Source organism: Struthio camelus, chromosome 2, assembly GCF_040807025.1.
Source record: "Struthio camelus isolate bStrCam1 chromosome 2, bStrCam1.hap1, whole genome shotgun sequence".
In the NCBI taxonomy this organism is placed as follows: Eukaryota; Metazoa; Chordata; class Aves; order Struthioniformes; family Struthionidae; genus Struthio; species Struthio camelus.
Genome location: NC_090943.1, coordinates 49,719,389 through 49,742,942, shown reverse-complemented (window position 1 = coordinate 49,742,942; position 23,554 = coordinate 49,719,389). Strand labels below are relative to the sequence as shown.

At 39.6% G+C, this 23,554-nt stretch overlaps 1 protein-coding gene across 3 annotated transcripts in view; it reads left to right on the top strand.

Annotated features, from left to right (window-relative positions):
* CPNE4 (copine 4) overlaps positions 1–23,554 on the top strand; it is a 230,097-nt gene that overhangs the window by 38,783 nt on the left and 167,760 nt on the right. For all 3 annotated transcript variants that reach the window (XM_068935605.1, XM_068935604.1, XM_009687853.2), the window contains exon 2: positions 7,899–8,086. In XM_068935605.1, coding sequence (XP_068791706.1) covers positions 7,907–8,086 — 180 coding nt within the window. In that variant the 5' untranslated portion in view covers positions 7,899–7,906. The remainder of the gene's footprint in view (positions 1–7,898; positions 8,087–23,554) is intronic.

Genomic DNA, 23,554 nt, shown 5'->3' with positions numbered 1-23,554 from the left:
TAGGAGGTCACTTCTGAGATCTTCAGAAAACGTTACGGTGAAAAAGATCTTGCTTTACGGAGAAAATGGAGGACAATGAACATTAATATCTGTGGTTGATCAATGATTCTGAATCACTGGTATATATCTGCAATAAAGATGTCTGCTTTCTGTGCTATTACTCTGGGCTCTTCCTTGTCTATCTGAAGTCCTGTGCCAGCTTGGTGTCTTAGCAAGTCTGTGAGTAAGCTCATGGTATATTACTTTAATCAGCTTGTTGAATCAGAACCTCCTGAGCCTGTAGTCTGGTGCAACATGTCTTCCCACCTTTACCTATTTGCGCAAAGCTTATTCTCCAACCACGAAGATGAACGTTAAGGAATAGGCTTTGCTTTCTACAACTAAGGAAACCTTGATGAGTAAGCTGACAGAGTAATTCAGTGAGACTGGGAATTCCCAATCACATAAAGCTTCTCAAAGAAAAATGATGATTGATCTCCACTGACAGTCATTCCCTAAAAGGGTAGTTGGCCTATATTCTGCTGGAGTTGAACAGGTAACTAAACAGAGTAACCTTTTTAAATTTGTCCACCATAGTCTCATTCTTTTTTTTTTTCTTTAAATAAATCTTCCTATTGCTGTATTTTGTGTAAGTTAGTTTTGCTTCATAGCGGGAGATATGGTAGAAGCACAGAAAATCTCCAAGGCCTGAGAAACATATGTTGAAGCCAGTGGGTATGTTTAGTGAAATGTGGTTCAGGTCCCAAGAGACAGTCTGACATGTTGGAAGCCTCTGTGGCTGATGATTATTTTTTGTTACTGTGTTGCTAAATGATAAAATACACAGGGAAAAGACGTGATCCTTTGGAGCTGGAAACCACCAAACAACACCACTTTATTGAAAGCAGTGGGTTATTTTCCCACTGACTTCTGTGGATCTCAGATCAGACCCTGTAAGAAAGTTTAGTATATGCTTTTAGAAATTGCGTTTTATTTATTCAGATCCTCCTTACCGATTCAAGTTACTGATTGCACCTAAAAAAATGACTGTGACTACTTTTGATTTTGCTAGTTCTAACACAAATTGAGACTCTAGAAGAAAGCTAGAGAAAATTCTGTTTCTAGTGCTGCAAGAATTGAAATTCTTAATAGTGTAGAAAAGTAGGTTTCAATCTCTTTCGATCTGTGGAGCAGTAAATGTTTTCCAGTGGAAACTTACAGTCCTAATTTATGAATTTTAATCTGCTGACAGCAGACTTGCTTTTCATATTTGATTTTACAAGACCATAAACCCTTGAATATCCACAAACTATAAGTTCAAAGCCCTCTATTTAGAGAGTTCAGCTGCTCCTTTATTCTGAAGGCTGAATGTCTCTCTTACATATAATTATAAGTAGGGAGCAGTTAATGCTACAACTTTCCTTGCTTTTAGGTGTTACCCTAATTTGGAGGGGTTTATTTGCAGATCTTACCTCATTCAGCCCTACCATTAGTATTTCCCACTGCTGCGTAGACTGTAAATATCATTTAGCTATTCAGAAGTGGAGTCTTGGTGTTTACTAGTGCAGAAGCATACAGATGCTATCGGCTCCTTATAATTCCTTCATTTCTCTACTGGGGAGCCAATAAAACAAATGATTCAGACATAGCCCTCAACATATGGTAACAGGAAACCTCCAACCTCAAAATCCATCTGCTTGTACTTTGATCTGGAGTACAGGTTTCTAAGTAACAAGCCCTGTTTCCCCATGCAGAATGTACCAGTTATTGTCTTTAATTGCAGCATCTTTCCCATTCTCTACTCGTTAATTATCTGAACTGAAGGCAAGGCTGAGTGGACGTGTTTCCCTGAGTCTTCAGAAAACGCTATAGAGAAGCTTACAAATACACTTTCTGAGGCTGTGCGTGTGTAGGAGAGCAAAATGATAGAGCAGGCAGGGGAAAGTTTGAAATCTGGCTTCAGATAATATTAGATTTATTTCAAGGCGAACCTATGAAGCCCACTTAAAATTCTGTGGTGAGGTTCCCCAAACCCTGGTGAGGGCCACTGTTCTGTAACAAGGTGGATGAAATCACTTGTGTGGCCTGAATTCAAGACTTCTAGATCTCAGAGCAGAAGCACGTACTGTTTGTATTTCAGATCAGAGATCCTTACCTTTATAGGCGTTACAAGAGTCTACTTTCTTAAGCCATTCAGTCCCTGTGAGAGGAGAGAGACGTAGTTGGCCAGTGTGTCATACTGTTTTTCAGTGTGATTCAGTTATTTGCTTCGGTCAGAAGTTTAGGCTACTGCTTATAATGAAATATCTAAGGATAAGAGCCCATATAGCTCTACTAGTTGCCAGAAATGCTTGTCCCCATGGCTTTCTTGTGATTTTCTGTATGGTTTCAGAGCCAAGGGGCCCAAGTCATAGATTAGTATACACCTGTGGTAAGCACAGGAGGGGAAAAAAAAAAAACATCAGAGGCCCTAAAAGGTTATCAGTTTGATTCTCCTGCTTATTCACAGAATTACAGAACAGTTGAGATTGGAGGGGACCTCTAGGAATTGTCCAGTCTAACTCTCCTGCTTAAAGCAGGATCAAATAGAGCAGGTTGCTCAGGGTTGTGTCTAATAGGATATTGAGCATCGCCAAGGATGGAGACTCCACACCCTTTCTGGGCAAACTGTTCTGGTGTTTGAATCACCTTTATAATTAATTTAAAAAAAAAAAAAAATCCTCTGAGCAGTCTCTTCTCAAGGGTAGACAGTTGCAGCTTTCTCAGCCTCTCCTCATATAAGAGATGCTCCAAGCCCTTAATCATCTTAGTGCCCCTTCACTGGACTTGCTCAGGTAGCTCCACGTCTCTCTTATATTGGGGAGCCCAGCACTGGACCCAGTGCTCCAGCACGAGCACTGAGCAGGGCAGAAGGATCACCTCCTTTGACCTGCTGCCAGTGCTCTGCCCAGTGCAACCCAGGACGCCCCTGGCCCTCTTTGCCACAGAGGGTGTTTTGTTGGCTCATGGTCAACTTATTGTCCACTGGGACTCTCAGGTGGTTTTTCTGCAAAGCTGCTTCTCAGCCAGTTGGTCCCCAGTCTGTATTGGTGCATGTGGTTATTCCTTTCTAGGTGTAAATTAATCCTCAGATTGAGTCCCACCTGCAACAGTTTTTTTCCAAATCTCTTACCAAAAAAAAAAAAAAGTTAAAAGAATGCAGTTTCTAATAAATGAGTTCTGAATCTCTCAGATATGGAATATTTCTGAGAGCCTGGGACCATCTTCCAAAATCCTCACTTTTCCTTTGTATTTCATAGAGTGCGTGGCGCTATCAAGGTGTCTCACACTTTTTTTTGTTAGCGTGGTACGAGTTTATGTTTCAGCGCAGTATACTTTAAGACAGCAAAACTTTTTTTTTTTTCTCACAAGTGGTACTGCCTTCTTCCTTGTTGTTTCACTGTTGAAAGGTGAAAAGGTAAGGCTCATTCTTACCTCCTTGTTCTGTGCAGTCTAACACTGGCTAATAAATTTGTGTGGGAGTGAAATGTGGGTAGCCTATACAGATAAAGATACTTTTCCTGTTTTCAAGAAGAATTAAAAAAGTATGCGGCGGTGAACTAGAAAGTTCAGTAGTATGTGACCTATCTTTTAGTTCATTTACTTTCGTATCTACTCCATCCCTTCTCCCTCAGAGATATAATTTTTAATTAGTGAACAGAAAAACCGTGTGGACATAGAAAGAATAACAAGATACTAATGAAGTGAAAAGGGAAGAGTTTGTAGTAAGGAAAAACAAATACTGTAATTTATTCCTCCATCAGTAGTGTAGCTGGATAATTGACAACAAGCTTCTTGCACAATCTTTGTCTAAGTTTATGTAAAAATAATACTTTTTTGAGCTACTTTTGGTAGGTTCGAAATCTATTTTTCCCTAGCTTCCTGGTAATGTGACATCAGTACAACAGCCCAAGCTGGTGATTATATTAAAAGAAGAATATAATAGGACAGAAGAATAAGGCTATGGTTTGATCTTTTCTATTGATAAATTTAGAACTTGTAAAAGCTAAAGTAAGCACTGTAGTGATAAAAAGAAATATAATTTTATACTTACCCGCCATTCCAAAAAAAAAACAGTATATAATTATTGTGGGAGGAAGAAAAATACATCTCTCCCTCTCATTCGGCTACTTCCCTCCCCCCACCCCCCTTCTCTTTAGTGTTGAAATCATCCGGTTTAATTATATCACCAGCCCATTTCTGCACAAAGGATGACATTTCATTAATGATATAAGATGTGCATGAGACAGAATTAACCCAATTTTTGAATAAATTTCAATTCGGAAAGGGCAGCCTGTAAAAATGTCTTGTAAATGTGTGGGATGAGGTGGTTGAGCAGCTTTTTGAAGGAAATGGGATTATAGTCTGATGAATAATTAGGCTATAATCCCTCCCCTTCCCCCATCCCTCTGGCTTCTAATGCTCTTTTTGTAATCTGAATAGGTGGAAACTTAGGTAACATCACATATCATGGATATATTAGAAATAGATGAAAAAACAGACTTATGATGATTGCTAGCAAAATACGTATAATTTTCTCTGCAATTTTTAGCTAAATAGTAGCATTGAGTGACTCTGTCATAACTACTACCATCTTAATGATTTCCCTCCATGGTGGGAGGGGAGGGCAACATGCAGAAGAATACCATTCTCCTAAACGCTGTTTTGAGTTGTCACTTGTGGTAGCACTTTTTCTGTACATTTGATTGTGGTGCTTAGTTGATGCATCGGATGTCAAGCCCGTCTTGGCTGCAGAGCAGTGCTTCTCAAGTTATGATCCTGTCTGAGCGCTTCAGATTTGAGTGGACACAGGGTCCCCTGTGCTTGCCCTTGGTTTCAAATGAAGACCGTGATCTTGCCAGCACTGAAATGAATAACCCTGTGCAAGATGTTCCCCACCATGTAAAAGACATTGAGAGGTGCTGGTCTGTATGCAACGTCAAGAGTCTTAACTAAAAATCTATTTTAGAAGTTAAGCTGGTTTATTCCTGTGTAGAAGTTGAATGCACTCTTTGGGTTCTATAACATGACCTAATTACAATATCTGCTCCAACTTTTGCTTAAGATTTTGTTTGTTTGGTTGCTTTTCTTTTCTTTTTTCTTTCCTGGTCATGTTTCTTTTGTAGTGGTAAATAAAAGGGAATATAATTTAGGTAGCATTTACAGGTATTGGGAAGGGCTGAAGGAGGCTGTCAAAATTTTAGGCTGTGAGGTACTATGGTGGTGTCTCAAAAGGTCTCATAAGGTACTATGGTGGAGTCTCATATGCCAAGGAAGCCTGTTTTACTTTTTGAGGCTACATGCCTGTAGATCTGAGCTAGAAAGAATGATTAGAGTCTATCCACACCTGTTTGACTTAGAACCATAGAGAACTCAACAATCTGAGGTCTCTTGCATCAGAGCCATGATCATATAGTAAAGCTCTGTGTTGGATTGGAGGGGGAAAAAAAAAAGTACTGATTTGAAGAATTGTTTTAAACGGGCAATGTGCTCTCATCTGCAAGGAAAGCAGATCTGTTTCATCATTCGAGCTTATCTTCCTAAAGCTTATCTGTATTTCTTAGATGTTCCTAAAGCTTATTTGTATTTTTTAGAGTTCCACATGGTATTGCCACTTACTTCTAAATTCAAAGTAAGAAGATCATTCTAGTTTTGCCTTTATAATTAAAAGAGACACTGTGTATTTTCAAGGTGGTGGGTGGTTCCCCCCTCCCCAGCTTCTCAGAGTCAGGGAAGGACTATTTCAATTTCGTTTCCAAATTGCTAGAGGTTCGCTTTTATCAAAACAGTTCTAAGAAACCATTAACCTCTGAGAATTGGATGTTGTACAGGAGACAGTGTAGACAATTTAAATAGGCCAAAGAAAACCAGTTAGTAATCTGTTAACATAAATCTGTCCTATAAAAAGTGTGAAATTACTTTTTTGCAGCTCTTCCTTTTAGAGAAAGGAGAGGATAGAGGTAATATGCCTCATATTAAGGGAAGGATTTTTAGGGATCAGATTATGAAGCTCAGAATGAGTGATCAAATTAGTGTCCCAGTATTCCTTATTGATACAAGTATGATTGTACAGCGATTTTGATAAGCACTGTTAAAAAGTCCTTTGTTGCTCTTCTGTTGGGAGCAAAGGCTTGAAGGGCAAGATTTGTGGTGGTGGTGTTTCTGATGAAGTGCAAGGGGGTTTGCGCTGCTTCAGCTGTGTGCGTTCATGCAAGTAACTGTGATTCCTGACCCAAAAGAGCAGACAATGCGTAACAACATTTGCCAGCATCTCTCCTGCCCTCCCGCCTAGACCATCAATCTCAGCTACTTGCTTGGCGACAGGGGAGGTAATGTTCTGTGGCAAGTGTGGAAGTAGTGAAATGCATTTTAGAATTTAAGTTTGATCTGAAGAGGTCCTTCTCCTCCTGGAGTTATGCAAAAAGTTTAGGTAAGATTTAGGCAAAATAAAGTTTAGGTAAGATAAAGTTTAGGACCAGTCTTGTTCAATATATTCCTCAATGACCTTGAGGAAGGGACAGAGTGCACCCTCAGCAAGTTTGCTGATGATCCTAAACTGGGGGGAGTGGCTGACACACCAGAAGACTGTGCTGCCATTCAGAGGGACCTGGACAGGTTGGAGAGGTGGGCGGAGAGGAACCTCATGAAGTTCAACACAGGCAAGTGCAAGGTCCTGCCCCTAGGCAGGAATAATCCCATGCACCAGTACAGGCTGGGGGTTGACCTGCTGGAAAGCAGCTCTGCCGAGAAGGACCTGGGAGTGCTGGTGGACAACAAGTTAAACATGAGCCAGCAGTGTGCCCTTGTGGCCAAGAAGGCCAATGGTCTCCTGGGCTGCATTAGGCAGAGTGTTGCCAGCAGGTGGAGGGAGGTGATCCTGCCCCTCTACTCAGCCCTGGGGAGGCCTCCCCTGGCATACTGTGTCCAGTTCTGGGCTCCCCAGTACAAGAGAGACATGGCACTCCTGGAGAGAGTCCAGCGGAGGGCTACCAAGATGATTAGAGGGCTGGAGCACCTCTCCTATGAAGAAAGACTGCAAGAGCTGGGCCTGTTCAGCCTGGAGAAGAGAAGACTGAGGGGGGATCTCATCAACGTGTACAAGTGTCTGAAGGGGGGGTGTCGAGAGGATGAGGCCAGCCTCTTCTCCGTGGTGCCCAGCAACAGGACAAGAGGCAATGGGCAGAAACTGAACCACAGGAGGTTCCATCTGAACCTGAGGAAAAACTTCTTGACTGTGAGGGTGACTGAGCACTGGACCAGGTTGCCCAGAGAGGATGTGGAGTCTCCTTCGCTGGAGATATTCAAAACCCGCCTGGACGCGATCCTGGGCAATGTGCTCTAGAGGTCCCTGCTTGAGCAGGGAGGTTGGACTAGATGATCTCCAGAGGTCCCTTCCAACCTAAACGATTCTGTGATTCTGTGAAGATGAAGTGTACTTTTTAGGTGGAGTACAGAGAAATAAAAGCAGATTGTAGGAGTGCTGAACCAATTTAATTAAACCTCGTTACTGCAATAAGGTACTGATCAGGAGAAGTTCAGAATTACTGTCTGCCCTTTGGCCTGGGGAAATGTGGCTGTAAAAGCAGGAACAGAGCTGTAAACTGAAGTTGCAGTTCACCCCCAGAGTTGTGGGGCATGATGGAAAGTTTTATCCTAAGTTGGCTTATTTCTACATGTGAAAGATGGTGATGATGTATTTCTTTCTTTCATAGGCATTCCTTTGTTTGTTTGTTTTTTGCTTTTTTTTTTTTTTCCTTTTGCTCTGGATCTTGTTCACAGTTATGGATCCCGTTGGCTACCAGAACACTGTTATTAGTTTCCCCATGAAAGGAAGGTACTGTGTGTACGTTGTTCTTAATGGGCCCTTTCTCTCCTTACAGAAAAAGGAATGAAGAAAATGAGCAACATCTATGAATCAGCAGCCAATACCCTGGGAATTTTTAACAGCCCATGCCTGACTAAAGTGGAGCTGCGAGTTGCGTGCAAAGGCATATCGGACAGGGATGCCCTCTCAAAACCAGATCCTTGCGTCATCCTTAAAATGCAATCCCATGGCCAGTGGTTTGAGGTGAGTATCTAATAAAGTCAAAATGATTCTTCTGATGCTTTAGGGATGGCATAGTGAAGCTCAGGTAAAGTTCAAACAGCAAGTGCAATAAAGAGAAAAAGTGATTTGAAGCCTGTGGCGAAATCTTGTACGATTGGGGGGAGTTTTTCCATTAACTCTAACACACTTGGAACCAGGCCCTTAATGATATTTTGAACTTCTCCTCTTTGGAGTCTAGATTAAAAATGAAGATGGTAAGAGAATAAAGTGATAAAAAGCTCTTCCCTTTAGGCACTCTTGTTTCATAAAAGCTATATAATAGCAGAGATAATGATAGTGACCATTATAAAATGCTTTCCTGTCTAAAGGAGAAAAATGCTGTGGAAGAAAAAAGGTATTATCAGTTGGCAAGGAATTCAGTGACAGGGTAGTTTGATTTGCAAATTTTGAATATTGCAGTTGGATTCATAGTTGACATTAGTACTTTAAACTGATATGTTTACCTAATCAGTTTGCCTTATATCATGGATTGTATGTTTAATTATAATCCCATGGTAAATGTTAGATATCATTTGATTGAGGAATGGAAACAAGATGTCCTAGAGACATGCAAAGTGCAAATGAAGAATGTAAGAAATAAATGTTATATTTTAAATAAAATATTAGTGGTTATTTTAGCTAAAAGTTACACTTGAGTGTCAGTGCTAATCAAGCTCAAAGCTGTGAGATTTTTTTGAAAAGTAAGCATGTAAAAATTAGGAACACGTCAAATCCACATCTTCTCTTAATTTGAGTCAGTATTCATCCCTTGCTCTTTAACAGCTTCAGCATTCAAAATAAGATTATGTTAGTTACCAAAGAAACTAGCTGTGAGTGTATGCAGAAAATAAAATTGTAAATTGATGTGTCATTTAATTTAGCATTTTCAGCCAAGTCTGTCAGACTTTGGGGGTTTTATTCCAAATGAATGGTTTTGACTTAGAGACCTCTGAAACTTTTTCCAGCGAAGGATCAGCACCGACATATCAAATTTAAGTTTTCTGGCAGCCATCTTGCCTTTCGTAGTTAACTGCCATGGAACCACTAGGTGGGCCTCTGGTAGAAAACCACTCTATAAGTAGAAATTAATCCCTTATGATTGTCCTAGTGCTACAAAATCAGTGTCTTCACATAATTGAAATTTAATGTAGTATACTAGTTAGCTAAAGAACGTAATTGTAGTTAGCCATGTAGAAAGGAGCATTTAGCTACTCTCTCTGCATATAATCATTCAAATAGTAGAAATTAACCAAGCAGTGGATTAAAAGTCAAAATGAGAGAAATCCTTGTGTTTAGAAAGGACAGACCCAAAACTTTTAGGCCGTTTCAGTTCTCTGAATAAGCTGGAGTACATTTCACAGTTTTTGTGACCTGTTATGAGCAGGGTAAGTAGATTTAAATTATATATTTTTAACTTGTAACTGAGATGCCCTTTATTTGATGCGTTTTTTTTATTTGGAAAGTGATTGTGTGAACAGAATAATTCTTGCAAAACAGATCGGCTCACTGATCTGATCCTCATCTCACGTCAGTTAGTCATAGTGTCTAATGAAAGTCTAGGGCATTCATTTTAGTATGAACAAAAAGTTTTTATTAGTTCATGTTCCTATCAGTGCTGCAGAGCTAATATAGCTTTGACATGATGAGCCATTTCCTATTCTGGCCCACACATTCTCAACAGAATTTTTAATTAAGTTCCAGTTCCTGAGTTAAATTGAGCAGAGTCACTCAGGTATAGCTGAAGATATAATTTAGCTGGAAGAATCTTCTGCTGATGACTATCATTGATCCAGCAAGACCTGAGGCTGCAGACAGACTAATAATTAAAAAAAATTCTAGCTATTGGTGAAGTGAGTAAATTTGACAGAGAGAACATTGAATGATAACACGAAGAGGAGTGGAACTCCAGATTTTTGGTTTAGTTATTTTCATGTCCTGCAGTGCTACTTATATCATAAAGATTTATCGTGGAACTATTTATTTCAGTATGAAAGTAGAGTGCAACATCACTTCACGTTTTCCCAGATAAGTCTTTCCTCTCCATCCCCCGATCCCCTCACTTCAGAGTTTTGCATCTATGGATTTAATGACTCTCTAAATTTGTCTTGAATTTCTACATTCCTGACAGCCCTTGCAGGCTGAACGTCTCCACAAAGATTGCAGCAAGTCTAGAAATGATCTAGCGTTACTTAAACATGCCTACTGACAACATATTATGGTCACGTCCAGGATTTCTGAACAGGGAGCAATTGGGCTGAAGCTGCCTGCGATACAGGTTGTGGTCTGTATAGCTTTGCAATTAGGTGCTGTCAAAATGTGTGAGAGGTACCAAAGACCGACTGCATAGCCCCTAATGTGCCAGAAGCAGGTGAGGCTGGTGGGGCCTAGGCCGATGGAATTGCATTGTGCAGGCAGTCAGTTGGAGGCACTAGCAAGCGACGGGTTTACTGTGCAGATGCAGACAATCCCCCCAAATGGGGAACCTGCATATGTTTCTGCCTGAGAACATTTTGACTAAAACATGGCATCCTGTCTGTGAGGGGAAAAAGAGGATTTTTTTTTTTTCAGTTTTGCAGAACTGCGTGTGCATGTGTGTTTTTGTGTAAATTATGCCCTGCGCATATATAAATATAGAATGAAAATATTTGTGCTGTTGTAGGGTAGCATAAAAGCAGTTTCCAGAGAGCAGAAATTGTGTTTGTTAGCTTTGGTTTGTGTTGTTGTTTGTGTTGTAAATGTGGTTCTTTCTGTCTTATTTTGAAAAGAATGGCCTTTTGAGGATGGCACGTTACTCCGCAGTTGTGAAGCCATTGAGAAAACATGCAGGACACGGACAAGTACTCAGAAAGGTCCCAGTGTTGTCCCCAGTTCTGGCACAGATGTGCTTGCTGTCTTCCTGTCCGTCTGGGTAGGCTTTTACCTAAATAACATGTATGCACAGGTACGCATACAGAGAGATGTGTGCGTGGGGTATGTATGCTAATGCTGTTTCAGAAATGCTGTCTCACCCAATCTAGAGTTAAAGTGATATATTGTGCCTCACAGGAAGGTCGGCAGCCTGCTGTTTCTCTCGCATGAAGTTTGCGTTTCCAGCCGGAGATGACGGGGTGTGACACAGCAGAGTTCCAGGTTGTGCTCTCCTTACGTTCTAAAAGATAATTTGCTCATCTGGGACTGAATTTTGGCTCTCTTGGCCTTAGTTTTAGGCAGCTACAGTTGCAGACTGGCTGAGGATGTTGTATTTTTTTTTTTAATTGTTTATTTATTAGAATCACTTAGTTGCTGTTTTTCAATATTGATTTGATCATGTTCAAGGAGTTTAATTACTTGACTAAGCTCCAGGATGGTGGATGGGTGAATGGGGTAGTGGAAATAGGCAGAGGTACATGATGATAAATTCATCCCCTCTGATGATTATTTTACCCATCTGCAGTGCAAATGTTTTTGCATGATAAATGTCTGTTGGGTATAACACTGCAACCTTGATCCGAGATATGCTAGCACTGAAATTCTCATTAATTCCCTATTTCTGAGAAAATACCTTGGCCCTGTTTACAGGTTATCTGTGTATGGCAAATACCCCTGTTACTTTGGAAATTTGGTAGGTTGCTGAGCTATCTGGTCATAGGAGATTTATGTGAGATCAGGAGGTGTGATATAACCCGCTGTAGCCAGATTGAATGTGATGTCTGTAGCTATGAAGATGGAAGAGCAGCTTTGGAAGACAGTAGCCACTTTTGGAAATAATGAGGTGGCAACGTGCTTCCTCTAGCTGTTTTCTTACAGCTTTCTGCGACAGCAAATACAGTGTCTGCTACCCTGTGTATTTGTCCAGCCACCTGGAGTCTTCCCCTTCCCCCCCACCCAAAACCCCACCTTTTTGTTAAATTCAAAGTAACTGCACAGCAAAGAAATAGTGCAGCACCAAATAGAACATGTAGTTGCATAAAATTCATGTCAGTAGGGGTGGGTAACATTTATTGGATGAATAGGTTTGTTTATTGAAATAGGTTTATTCATTGAAATGTTGACTGAAGTCACAAAGTCAGTGAAATTCAGTGCGTTTTAACAAAAGCATGTAGGAACCCTAAGCAACTTTTCAAATAAAAAGCACTGACTTGCTGTCTAGTGTGACATTTGATTCAAGCATCAGCTTGATTTGATTAGAAAATTGAAGCAGATTTTCTTTGATCAAAACAGGTTTCCCTTCTGGTTTTTTGTTTTGGTTTTTGGAGGGGGTTGTTTGCTTGTTGTTTTGGTTTGACCACTAACCCTATACATCCACACAGACCTTTACCTAAAAAGACAGTAGAGACCGGTTAGTCTAGAAATGTATTAAACTAGTCAATCTGTAGAGTACATGTGGACCCTAAATTGTCTACCTAGGGATCAAGCTGCAGGCAGGACACAGTCTTGCTGTTCCCCTGTATTTGGGTGGTTTTTTTTTTTTTTTTTTGGCTATTAGTCCTGCTCTCTCTTTTGCTTTATTTCTGAATTAATTCCATTGTCCTTCTTCCCCTCCTCCTGCTTCCTCGCTTGCCTCTGCTCCGGATTTCAATTTCAAGCGCATGTTACGTTATTTTGCTCCACTGCATATTGGAGGATGGAGGAAGTGCCCTGTCCCTTCCTAGCATGGGAGAAGGCTCTAAAGAGAAGACCTTAAAGTAGACTTCTCCTACTTGTTTCCCTAGATACCTTAGAGTCTCTCTCATTTTATCCATCTGTGGCTGTTACAGCCCACAGCAGAAGGGGAAGGGAGAGAGCCAATAAGCCATAAAATTGGGGAGTTTGTGGGTTGACATGTTCCGCGACTCTGAACTGTTCCAAAATAACTTCAAAAGCACTGAGGAGAATATATATAACTTAATAAATATATCCTTTTCAGCTCATATAGATGTAGCATTTGGACAGAACCGAAACTTTAATTATCAGAAACAAGAACTACCAAAACCAGCAGCCATGCAGAATGAGACTTGAGGCCTGTCTAACCACTGTGGGTGACAGCAAAGAAGTATATGCGATCAGGGAAATGTAAAGGTATCTTTCCAGTCTGTTCTGTCAGCCCAGGGACTTCTTAAACAATAGTTTGTGTTGTAGAAATTAACAAGTGTTGGTATATTTTCTTCCATAAACTTGATCATAATTTTATTTTTTTATATGAAAAAAAAAAAAAAAACTTTCACAATGCCCTGGGATGGACAGTTCTTCAACTTAAGTAATTTTTGAATCAAGTAAAATTACTTGTGGTTTTTGGACCTTCCACGTGCTAGATTCATTTTAAGCCCTTTGTTCTATTGGAAGAGGCACCTTGAAAATTGCTGTTCATTTTCTCTATGCCATTGGGGATTTTAGTCTTTCAGTTAATCTGTGGCTGTATGAAAAGGCAACTATTGTATCCTACTTTTCGAAGATTAAGCGCATCTGTACCATCAGGGAGCATGGATTAATGTAAATGGTTGTTTGAACCGTGTTACAGCAACAGTTTTCAAAGGTTTTGGCATTGCATATCCATTTCCATAGATACTTAAAAATTTTCAAGCAGTGATTCAGGAATTATCTACTTTAAATAACTGCAAAGTTTTTTATTGAATATTTGGCCTTTTGCGAAGTGTGAGCTTTTTTGTTTTGTTTTAAACTTAGTCAGTGAATAGAGTAACTTCTAGTTACTCTTTTTCAATGATTTCACCCTGTTATCAACTTGGTCTACAGACATCAAGTACGAAATGAATTGCTAAGGAGTGAGATAATAGTGGGATGAGCAGACCACCTTATGAAGACTTTTCTCTGGCAAAGAGTTTTGTATCGGATTACAAACGACATGGTGACAGGAAACTGCCTTCAGTCAGCAGCTACTTTGAAATTAACTGCTCTCATTGTGAAGAAATTTCTGATTCGTTTTCAGATCAGAGCTTGTTTTCTTCTAGATACGGAATGGGGCTGATAGTAGAAAATGATACCTGCGTTTTCTGTCGGCAAGTTTACGACAGTGTCTTTAATGAAATACTAGATTTATTGGAAATACCTTTGGACCATGCAAATCTTGGTTGATGAAAGCCAATGGGGAAGAATTGGGTCTGCTGTGGAAATGATGAAGGCATTCATCAGAAAAGAAAGGTAATGAAATTCTTTCTGACTAAGCCATTGTATGGCCTTAGTCCTACAATTCATGACTTGAAGCTGGCAGTCTAGTTGATCGGTCCCTACTGCCCAGATATCTCAGATCATCAGAGAACTTGGTATTGTGCACAGATCTGTGTCCTGCCCATCTTGGAGAGGGTGATCTGTTAGTGCAAGTGTTTGGACCTGAGAAGAAATGGGAATAGTACTGCTGGATTCTTTTCCCAAGGAGTATTCCTAGAAGGTGATCCTTAGTAGTTCCTCAGGCACCATTACAGCCCACTTATTCTGACTCCGAAATGATCTGAAAGCTGTGATTTATTTAAACAACTGCGATGTGCCTGTGTATTTGGCTTCATAATCTATTGATTTCTAATAATTCATTATTGTATTTTTCTTTCTCCTTTGTCTTTAGGTGTATGTTGATGCTATTGAATGCTTCCTTGCTTAAGTCTGCTTGGTAACTTGTGTTGTTACCAAGATTTGTTTTTAGCTTCTGCTTTCTTCTGATGAGAAGTTTCCCTAAAGTCTTTCTGTGTGGTGAGAATGACGAAGACAGCTCATCTCTTTGAATCATCACTGGAAGTCTGTGGGGTCAGGCTGCAGGCTAATTGAATATTTTATCTCGGTCCATTTTCAGTCTGAATTCATCTAATTGGATATTTTACTTTTCCAGCTTTAATATTTTGGAGGCATCATCTGTTCCAAGGGCCTATCTATTGAAGAGTTCCTGTTATTAACTCTTTAAAAAAAAAAAAAAAAAAAAAAAATCCAAGTGGGCATGGTCTTGCTCTACAACAATTTAAGCAGAGTAGGTGTCTGATGCTGACAGCAAATCAGTAGCTGTCTTCTGAGGAAAAACAGATTTAGTTCTTTCCTTTAAAACTCTTTCTGCCTTACACAGCTTTTTCTCTTAAAAAAAGAAAAAGGAGGGGGTGTGTGCTCACTGAAAGTCCATTTCAGTATAATCAAGGGAGGTGGGAATCTGCTGTGCAGTTTTCTTCCACACCTTCCAGAACATCTTTCATAATATTCTCTTCAACTTCTAATGCACAAAGTACACTTTTATGAACTTGTGTGTATGTAATGTATAAATTGCATTTTATGCTATTCTGCTTTTTAAAAAGAAGCACAGCTCTCTTTGTCTCCCTAGTCTTCCCCAACTTCTTATGCAATCCGAAGTCTGAAAACTAAAGACCTTAACTCTTTTCTGTTGGCAAATACATGATTAGAAGCTGGTAGTAGAAAACTTTTCCTTGTGTGCCAAGTTCAGAGACTTTTTTTAGTACACCCCAGGTACTGATAAATGATTCTTTATTTTAAATCTATTTTATAACAACTCTATTTCTACCTTCATCCATCACTACTGCTGTCTTTTGAGCTTCCTTCTTGTCTCAGCATTTAGGCATAGCCACAGTGCTTTTTTCCTCTGTCTTTCTAAAACAAATGGTCTTTAAATTTGAGTGCATTTGAATCAGACGGGTTGTCTTGACTGAAGGCAAATACTGTCACTTTAAGGCAATATAGATCATAATACTCCACTAGCTCAAACACCAGTCAGTGCCTGTGTAGTGCAGTTTCTGAGGCGCAGTGCATACGCAAGGAGAGGAAGAGAAAACCTGCACTGTAGAGATCTGTTTTCTTACTGTGTGTGGTCGTGTTTGAGCAGGCTGCTTCCTCTTTGCTAGAGCTGCGGGATCCCTCTCCCGCAGCAGCAGTGGGAGGAGGCTGGGTTGTGGTTGTATCTGTCCAGCTAAATCTCCTCAGGTGCCCTGGGTTGGTGTCATGGCAGAGGGAAGAGACTTTTCTAGTAGTTTGAATAAATGAATAAAAACAAGAGTATTCCTGGGAAGTCAGGAGCACTTGCACATGGAGGTGGTACAAGCTGCACGGTCTCTCCCTGATTATGTGACCCAGAATATCCTGTATTGGGAAGATCTGTTGTTGGGACCAATTTCCAGGAGCCTTCTTCCTGGTAAATCTACTCCTTGGGCAGCCATGGAAGTTAAAGAATGAAAAGAGCTGTGGGATCACATAATTCATCTTTCAAATTAGGAAATAACCACCTACTTAAAAATGAGTTTAGTACTCTACTAGGTTAGATGAAAATCTGTGGGACTGGCACTTGTTTGCATCCTGTTGCAGTGTCCATTGGATTGGGGGTAGATTGTGGAAATGATTGCAGAACACTATTCAGTTCTTGTGAACAATTTCTATATAGCCATACTGCAGCTGCCATCTTCAATTAGTGCACTTGAATATTTTTGCAAGAAATACTATGTTTTTATCTTCCCATTTGTACCTGTGAAGGAGGGAGCTGGTTTGAGTACTCTGTTATCAGACTTCTGTATGTCTTTGCAAACGCTTGTGTATTGTTACTGGTAGAAAACTCTTGACTGGTTTTAGGCTGCCTGAAAATTTTGCTTTCGTCCTAAAATGTTGAGTAATTTGATTGCAGGCATGAAATACAAGGTAAAAAACTGGGAGGAAAGGTAAAAAAACTGGGAGGAGTTCTCATCCATTTTTCTATTTATCACATCTTGTCAAAATATTATGGCTGACAAAGTATATGATTTATTAGTATGCTTTTTTGCCTGAGGAATATAGTACTCAGATTACATTTTTCCCTCGATTGTGAGTATTCCTTTGCTATTATTGCATTTTCATCAGTATTTCTAATGATGCTGAAACATGTTTACAAATACTGCCTGCAGCCATGCTATCTGTTCTGTAGTTCCCACTTCATGCTTCACTGACCTTTCTTAACTCTTTTTTGGAATAACTTTCCATGGAAGCTGTGATTTTTAAAGTGTGTTCTCAGTCATATTAATAAAATAAGAGTTTTCTAATATTTAATTTTTAGGTCAGGTCAATCCTTATAGTTTTAACTTATGAGTAGATTAAAAAAATATTCATAATGTTTTCAGAGTTACTAAAGGAAGATAACAGGAAAAGGGAGGCTTGGCAGTGCCTAGTGTTTTGCCAAGACTGGGTAACTGGCTTGTTTATCTATCGCTATTTATATGTCTACAGAATAAGTATGAAGTTGTTTCTTACACCTGTAAGACTGAATACGGGTGTATGGTATTTATTATTTGCACTCTTTGTTTTATCCAGACTAAATACAGGGTTAGGAATAGGTCAGAGGGCTTGCAAAGGCTCTTCTTTTTGTGGCTAGTTGGTAATGATTTTCTGCTGCTGCGAGATGAAATGAGCATAACGTTCTCTGAAGATCTGTAATGGTAATCCATGATTACCATTGCCCCAGAGAAGGGCACGTGTGCTTTTCAGTATGCAAGCAGGTAACAGCAGCTCTTGAGCAGAAGGAAGGCCTCATCGGAAAAGAGCTTAAGGGAGGGAGAGGTATCCTTGTTGTCTAAGTGTCCCTGTGGGGGAGAAACAAAGCAACTTGCCCCAGGAACACCCAGGTTGTGGCAGATCTTCAGCTCTGGTTCCCTTGCAGGCCAAGATAAAATAATTGGCAACAGTGAAGGATGAGCTTAAGATAAAGCTTGCTTTATCTTTGCTTTTCACTCTTTCTCATGAATGAAAGCAGAGGTTGTAAAATAACCTACTTCAGAAGTTGAGATGTATTTTCTCTTGCTCTGCTACACTAGGTCATTGCAGATGTAGGTCCTTGGAGGAGCTTTTTCAGTGGCCTTCAGCAAAGTGAAGGAAGCAAAGAACTGAGAGTTAAAAAAAAAAAAAGAGAAAGAATTAGAGAAATGCTACTGCTTACAAAAAAAATTATTTTGATTCCTTGTGAAGAGGTAGCACAGAATTACACTAGTTCATGTGGCTGAACAGCCTTGAGGAGGACTTCAGCAGAAATTCAGTCCCAGTCTGTGGAGTGTGAAGGGAATGCGCTACCAGTGTTAAGCGTATCTGACTGCTTTCTATATCCTTTGACTAGCAGAAATTGGGAGGAAAATGCTCCAATTCTGAATGGGAGAAGTTATCCTACTGCTGTCAGCGTAGCCCAACACTCATAAAAATACATTTTTGATCCTCTTGCACGCTTTCTCATGCAGTTTCATTATCCATCCACCAGTGTAATATTTTAAACTTAGATGAAGAAGAGTGAAAAGCTTTTATCATAGGTAGACAGATGCACATTTCGGATTAGCTAAGTGATGTGTCTGCCTCTCATGAGCTATTTATTATAGATACACAAACTTTGCACATCTCCAGGATAGATTTTTAAGACCAACTTTTAAGACTCAAGACTGACTTGACTTTAGTGGTCTGACAGATTGTGATAAACCTACGGTAAACAGGAATCTTTGAAGCTGGATTGTACATAGATAATTTGCTTGATTGATTCAGTACATTAATTCTTAACCTGTAGCATCAGAACAGGGACTGGCAGATTGCCAGCATCCTGAGCCTCTTCTGCCTTTACTGGGAGGCATGTTAGGGTCTAATATGAATTGTTTCCCTGAGGTTCTAGTATGGGAAATGCAGTTATTAAAGACTGAGAATAACCAATTTAGGAAAACAAGTTGACTTTGGATATTCTTTAGAAAGTCTTATGTGCAAGTATTGATTGACCAGAGATACCAGATTCATTAAACTGGTTTGGTTTAAAACCAGTGCATAACAAGATATCATGCTATTGATTTGAATTGGTGGAGTTTAAGTTTATGCCAAGCAAAGTAAAAGCAACACAATTGGAACTATTTTGTTAAAAATAAAACAAATGTACAGAATCTGAATTTGTGTCCGACCTCAGATCTTCTTTTTCTTTACCAGGCTCTCTTTTCCTGCCATAATTCGTCCTCCATCATGTTTGTTACTGGCTTATGCAACACAGAGAACTGTGTTGTGTTAAGTATGTTGTAATCTGGCCAGAATATAGACTCCATAAAAGCTAACTGAGAATTAAAGTGTCCAACTATATTTCCATACATATATGCTGACTTTATTTCTTAATAGATATTTCCAGTCTTTGCCTGAATTTTTCATTTTTTTTTAAAAAAGGAGTACTTTGACTTTTTTTCTTTCTCCCCTTGAAAACTTCACAATTTTGCATGTAAACAGTGCAAATCCAAGCGGAGCCCCATTGTATCTGCATAGCTCTGAACTGAGCTTCAATAGCTTTCTTACATCCTTTGTGATATGCATCTTGTACATGATGCTGGTAGGTGCCCAGAGTGCACAGGAAGCAGAGTACAAAGCTGGAGTGCCTTTCTAGATAAATTACTCACCATGATTGCCACTTAAAAAAAAAAAAAAAAAAAAGTGACTGCTTCATGAAAGCTAGGTTTCTGTCTCTTTTTTGAGTCTTACTAAGCAAAAGGGGCTTTTTGCCCATGAGCTCACAGCTTACAGCCCACGCCATTGACCTAAGTGACGTTCTTGTGCCTGTGTTGCAGTATTGCTTTAGGTGTTTTGCATTATCCCTTTGGAAGCTAAGACCAATCTTAGTAAAATGCCTAGAATTGTTCTTTCTGCTTATGTTTTTCTCTACTACCCTGTCCAGTCTCCAAAAGGAGATCCAAGAAGATGGCATATGTGCAGTAGTAACAGAGTACCTCAGAGGAGTAGTTCAGCCCAGCGGGGCTGAAAAATTCCCATATTTCTAGGAGAGGGCTTAGAGTGGGTGCTACCACCATACCACTGCTACTGACATATAGAAATTTCAGGGCCTTTGCGAAATCTGTACTGTTTGGATATGGGTTGCTCAGGTGATCTGACTTGACACGTTTACCTGCCTTTTGTTCAAAATGCCACATTTCAGGATGGCAAAATGTGTACACGCCAGTTCTTGGGTCTAAAAAATCTCCACTGGAAGAGCATGTATGTCTCTGAAACTGTAGTCATTGCTGTGGTTCCCTATCAGTAATTTCTAAGACATAACAGTGTATTGTTCAGCCTGTAGGTATTTAACTTGGACTTAAATTCATCATGAAATATGAACTGCAAATACCTGAGGTAAATCTCATTGTAATATGCTCTGTTGTTGTTCCACGCCTGCATGCCCCAGATGATGTGTTTTTGAAGCAGAAAGCTGTCTGGTGTGATAATCTGTTTGTCCAGATTTACCTAATCAAAGGGAAAATATGAGTGTTAAGGCTTTTGCTTTTCAAATGTTTAGAAAAATCAATTATTTTACTAGTGTACCAGCAAGATCATGTGTGTGTTTGGTGTAGAACTGGCAACTGGTGTAGAACAAAGTGCATTTCATCACTGCTATATGCTTCTTAGGGAAACATGATGATGATGATCACTGAACCCTGCTGTATTTAACCTGAATGCTGTTTGAGGACTGCTTAGTCTGTTGTAGCCTTGTTACATGTATAAGATAAAGAGCTTACATATTTTACTGCCACACTAACTGGACTATTTTCAATAACATCACTCCTCTCTGCCATTTGTATTCTACGTGGTTGCATGAAGTGTTTTTTTACTGACAGTGCCGTTTGCTGTTTTAAAAACATATTTGCACTTCTCTCAGCTAATTTTTGCATGCCAGCTGCCACGTGTATTCTGTGTGTATCCTTCCTATTCAGCACAGGAAAATATATTATAAATCCCTGTGTCTTTATTTCTCTATATGAAGTTACTATGCTTATGTTGTCGGTTATCCTCCAGAGTTTCAGTAGTCTATTTATAGTCCACTACCTATCTAGTTTTGTTCAAGGCACCACACTTGCTAGTTTTCTTCCTCGATTCCGTAATTATAAATCACAAAGTAGTTCCTTTACCATCTTTCCATTAATGTTATTTTTTATAAAAAGCTATGAATGCACTTTGTCAGGAGTGTCCCTTCTTTCTTCCTTAGGTTGTTGGATGTTACCCTGTGTTTGGCCCAGTACCTCTGTGATGAAGCCACTTTTGGATTGTTAAAGCCAACTTTTATTGCGTTGTTTGCTTTAACTTAGGTTTTACACTAGGAATGTGTTGAGATTCTCTAATACAGGAAACTGTGGATCATAACTAACCCCGTAGTAGAGACTGAGACTTAATATTTAATGGAAGTTCGGATTCCCCAAGCAATTCAGAATTCCTCACAAAAGTGTTTTTGTGTGTGTGGCTTCCCCTCCCCCAATTCAACTTGTGTGTGGTGCTATTTTTTAACTTCTGGGGATTTTTTCCCCCAGTTTGGTTGGTTCTGTATTTACTCCTTGACATCAAGTTGCATCATTCGTATTGAAGATGCATTGCCTGCAGGGGTTCCTTGCTTGTCTCAAAATTTGTTCTGTAGACTTTACCTTTCAGGATTTATCCACAGTTGTAATGATCTAAAGCGGCCATGTCCTGACTTGCAGGTGCCCTGGTTTCGGTGGCAGGGAAGGCGACTGTAAGTCACAAGTTGAATGGAGAACGCACTTGATGCATCTAGTATTGACTAGTTCCAACTAGTCAATATTTTGTCCCTGAGCTTTTCTTTTATTATGGAAAGCTTTCCATTTATGTAGTTTGAACTTAAAGAATGAAAGGAATCATTATGCCTCTTTAGGGAACCATTCAAAAGCCTGAAGTTTTCCTTCATAATTTAGAACTGTGTATTCTGTGCTATGCTGGGTGTCAGCAGTTTACATTTGTGCTATTTTTGGAAGGTAGTGCTAACAACCCCCAGGAATGCATGCATCTTTAATAAACTTTGAAACCACGGAAGTTAAATTTTTAATACACTTTAATTGTGTTAGTTGCAAATATTTTTAAATAAGATTCTGGAGAGTGATAGAGCTCACAGAGTCTGCATTGTCATGGTATGCTACTCTTTTTGTCTATATATCCTCCTTTAAAGCAGCCATGTGCTCTTACCCATTTAACCAGCTGATAGGGGCTAATTATTATTTTTTTTCCCCCCTTCAGTGTATCTGCCTTTTCTGCTAATTTCAGCTGAAGTTGGAGGTCAGTCTATTTAAAGAGTGCACACTTTTATCTTGATATCTCTTGTGAACTGCTGTGTAATTTGGCTACCCCTGGGGATTTTTATGGTGAGAATGCATAATTTACTGACCATCTGCCTGTCTTTGCCTTTTCTTTTCATTTCAGCTTTTCCACGCCTCACTTACAAAAGGAAGTAATCCTGTAACGCACCTTATCTATAAAGGAGCTAATGCTAGAACATGTATGCAGAACATTGGTTGGTGAAGTGCTGACCAAATTGCATACTATAATTACCATTCAAAAGTCAGTTTTGTGCCAGCAGGTGCTGTTCCTACATGAAATATAAAGGAAGGCTGCTGAAAGCAGTTGATTGAGCATTTTAATAGCATGATTGCCGATTTTAATTCATTTTAATAGTGTGATTGCTGATTTCCTTACAACTATGTATTTCCTTCAGCCAATGACCAAAATCCTAAGCTAAACATTACTTTGAAACCAGCGTTCTTTTGTGAGAGCTCTGAGAAACCTAGGTTTCCCCAAAAGAAAGACTCCCCAAATACAGAGCTACTCAAAGTCCTGAATGATCTGACTGGAGGGGCTCGAGCTGGCTATATTTGGGGATGGTGTGATGTATGTGTGAACGGGAGAAAGAGGAAAGAAAGATAAGGTGAGGTGAAAGAGACCCTACTGATGTAGATGCAAAATGAGATGGTATCTATAGAGAAGTAGGCACGGAAACTTAAATACTGCTCGGACAGCACTGGTAGGTGGTCCAACGAGAAGCTGTAGCCTTTTTGGTTTATGAGCTGGCTGAAGGACATTAATGGCTGTAAGGAGGGAAATACCTTAGACATTTGACTTCTTTATGAATGTTTTGAAATAGTCACATCCAAGCTACCTGACCCCAACCCTCGTTTTCCTTCTCAGCAGAATAACCTGACAGACCCCAAATCTTGACACAGAAATCAGACGGGATCATACTACACTAAGGTTTACACTACCACTAGTTTGTATTGGATCCTCCTGCCTTTTTGCAACAGTTTCAAAATCTCTGTATAAAAGTGATTGTGCCTGGTGTGTCTGCAGAGTGGCACTCCTGTGACAGATTCTAGTAAGTGTAGGTGTAATGGGCATATTCTTCACCATTGCTGCTAAAGGTGGTCTTTAAGCCTCTACACTGGCATTGTATCCAATCTGGCAAATTGCAGTTTTAATCTAATAATGTATGTATGCAAACTCAGACTTAAAATTTTAGTCCTTCTGCTCCAGTGATTTTTTTTTTCCAATTGTTTGCAACACTGTTGTGTGTTTATTTATAAAATAATTAAATTGTAAGCTTTTAGGGGCAGGAAGTATCTTTTATGTTTTATATGCCTAGCACAGTAAGATCCTCATCTAGGTCTTGAGGTGCTGTCACAATGTAAATCATTATAATAAGCCTTTGAGTAGTAGGAATTTTGATATGGCTGAGGTGAAGTACTAGCTTACCCCGAA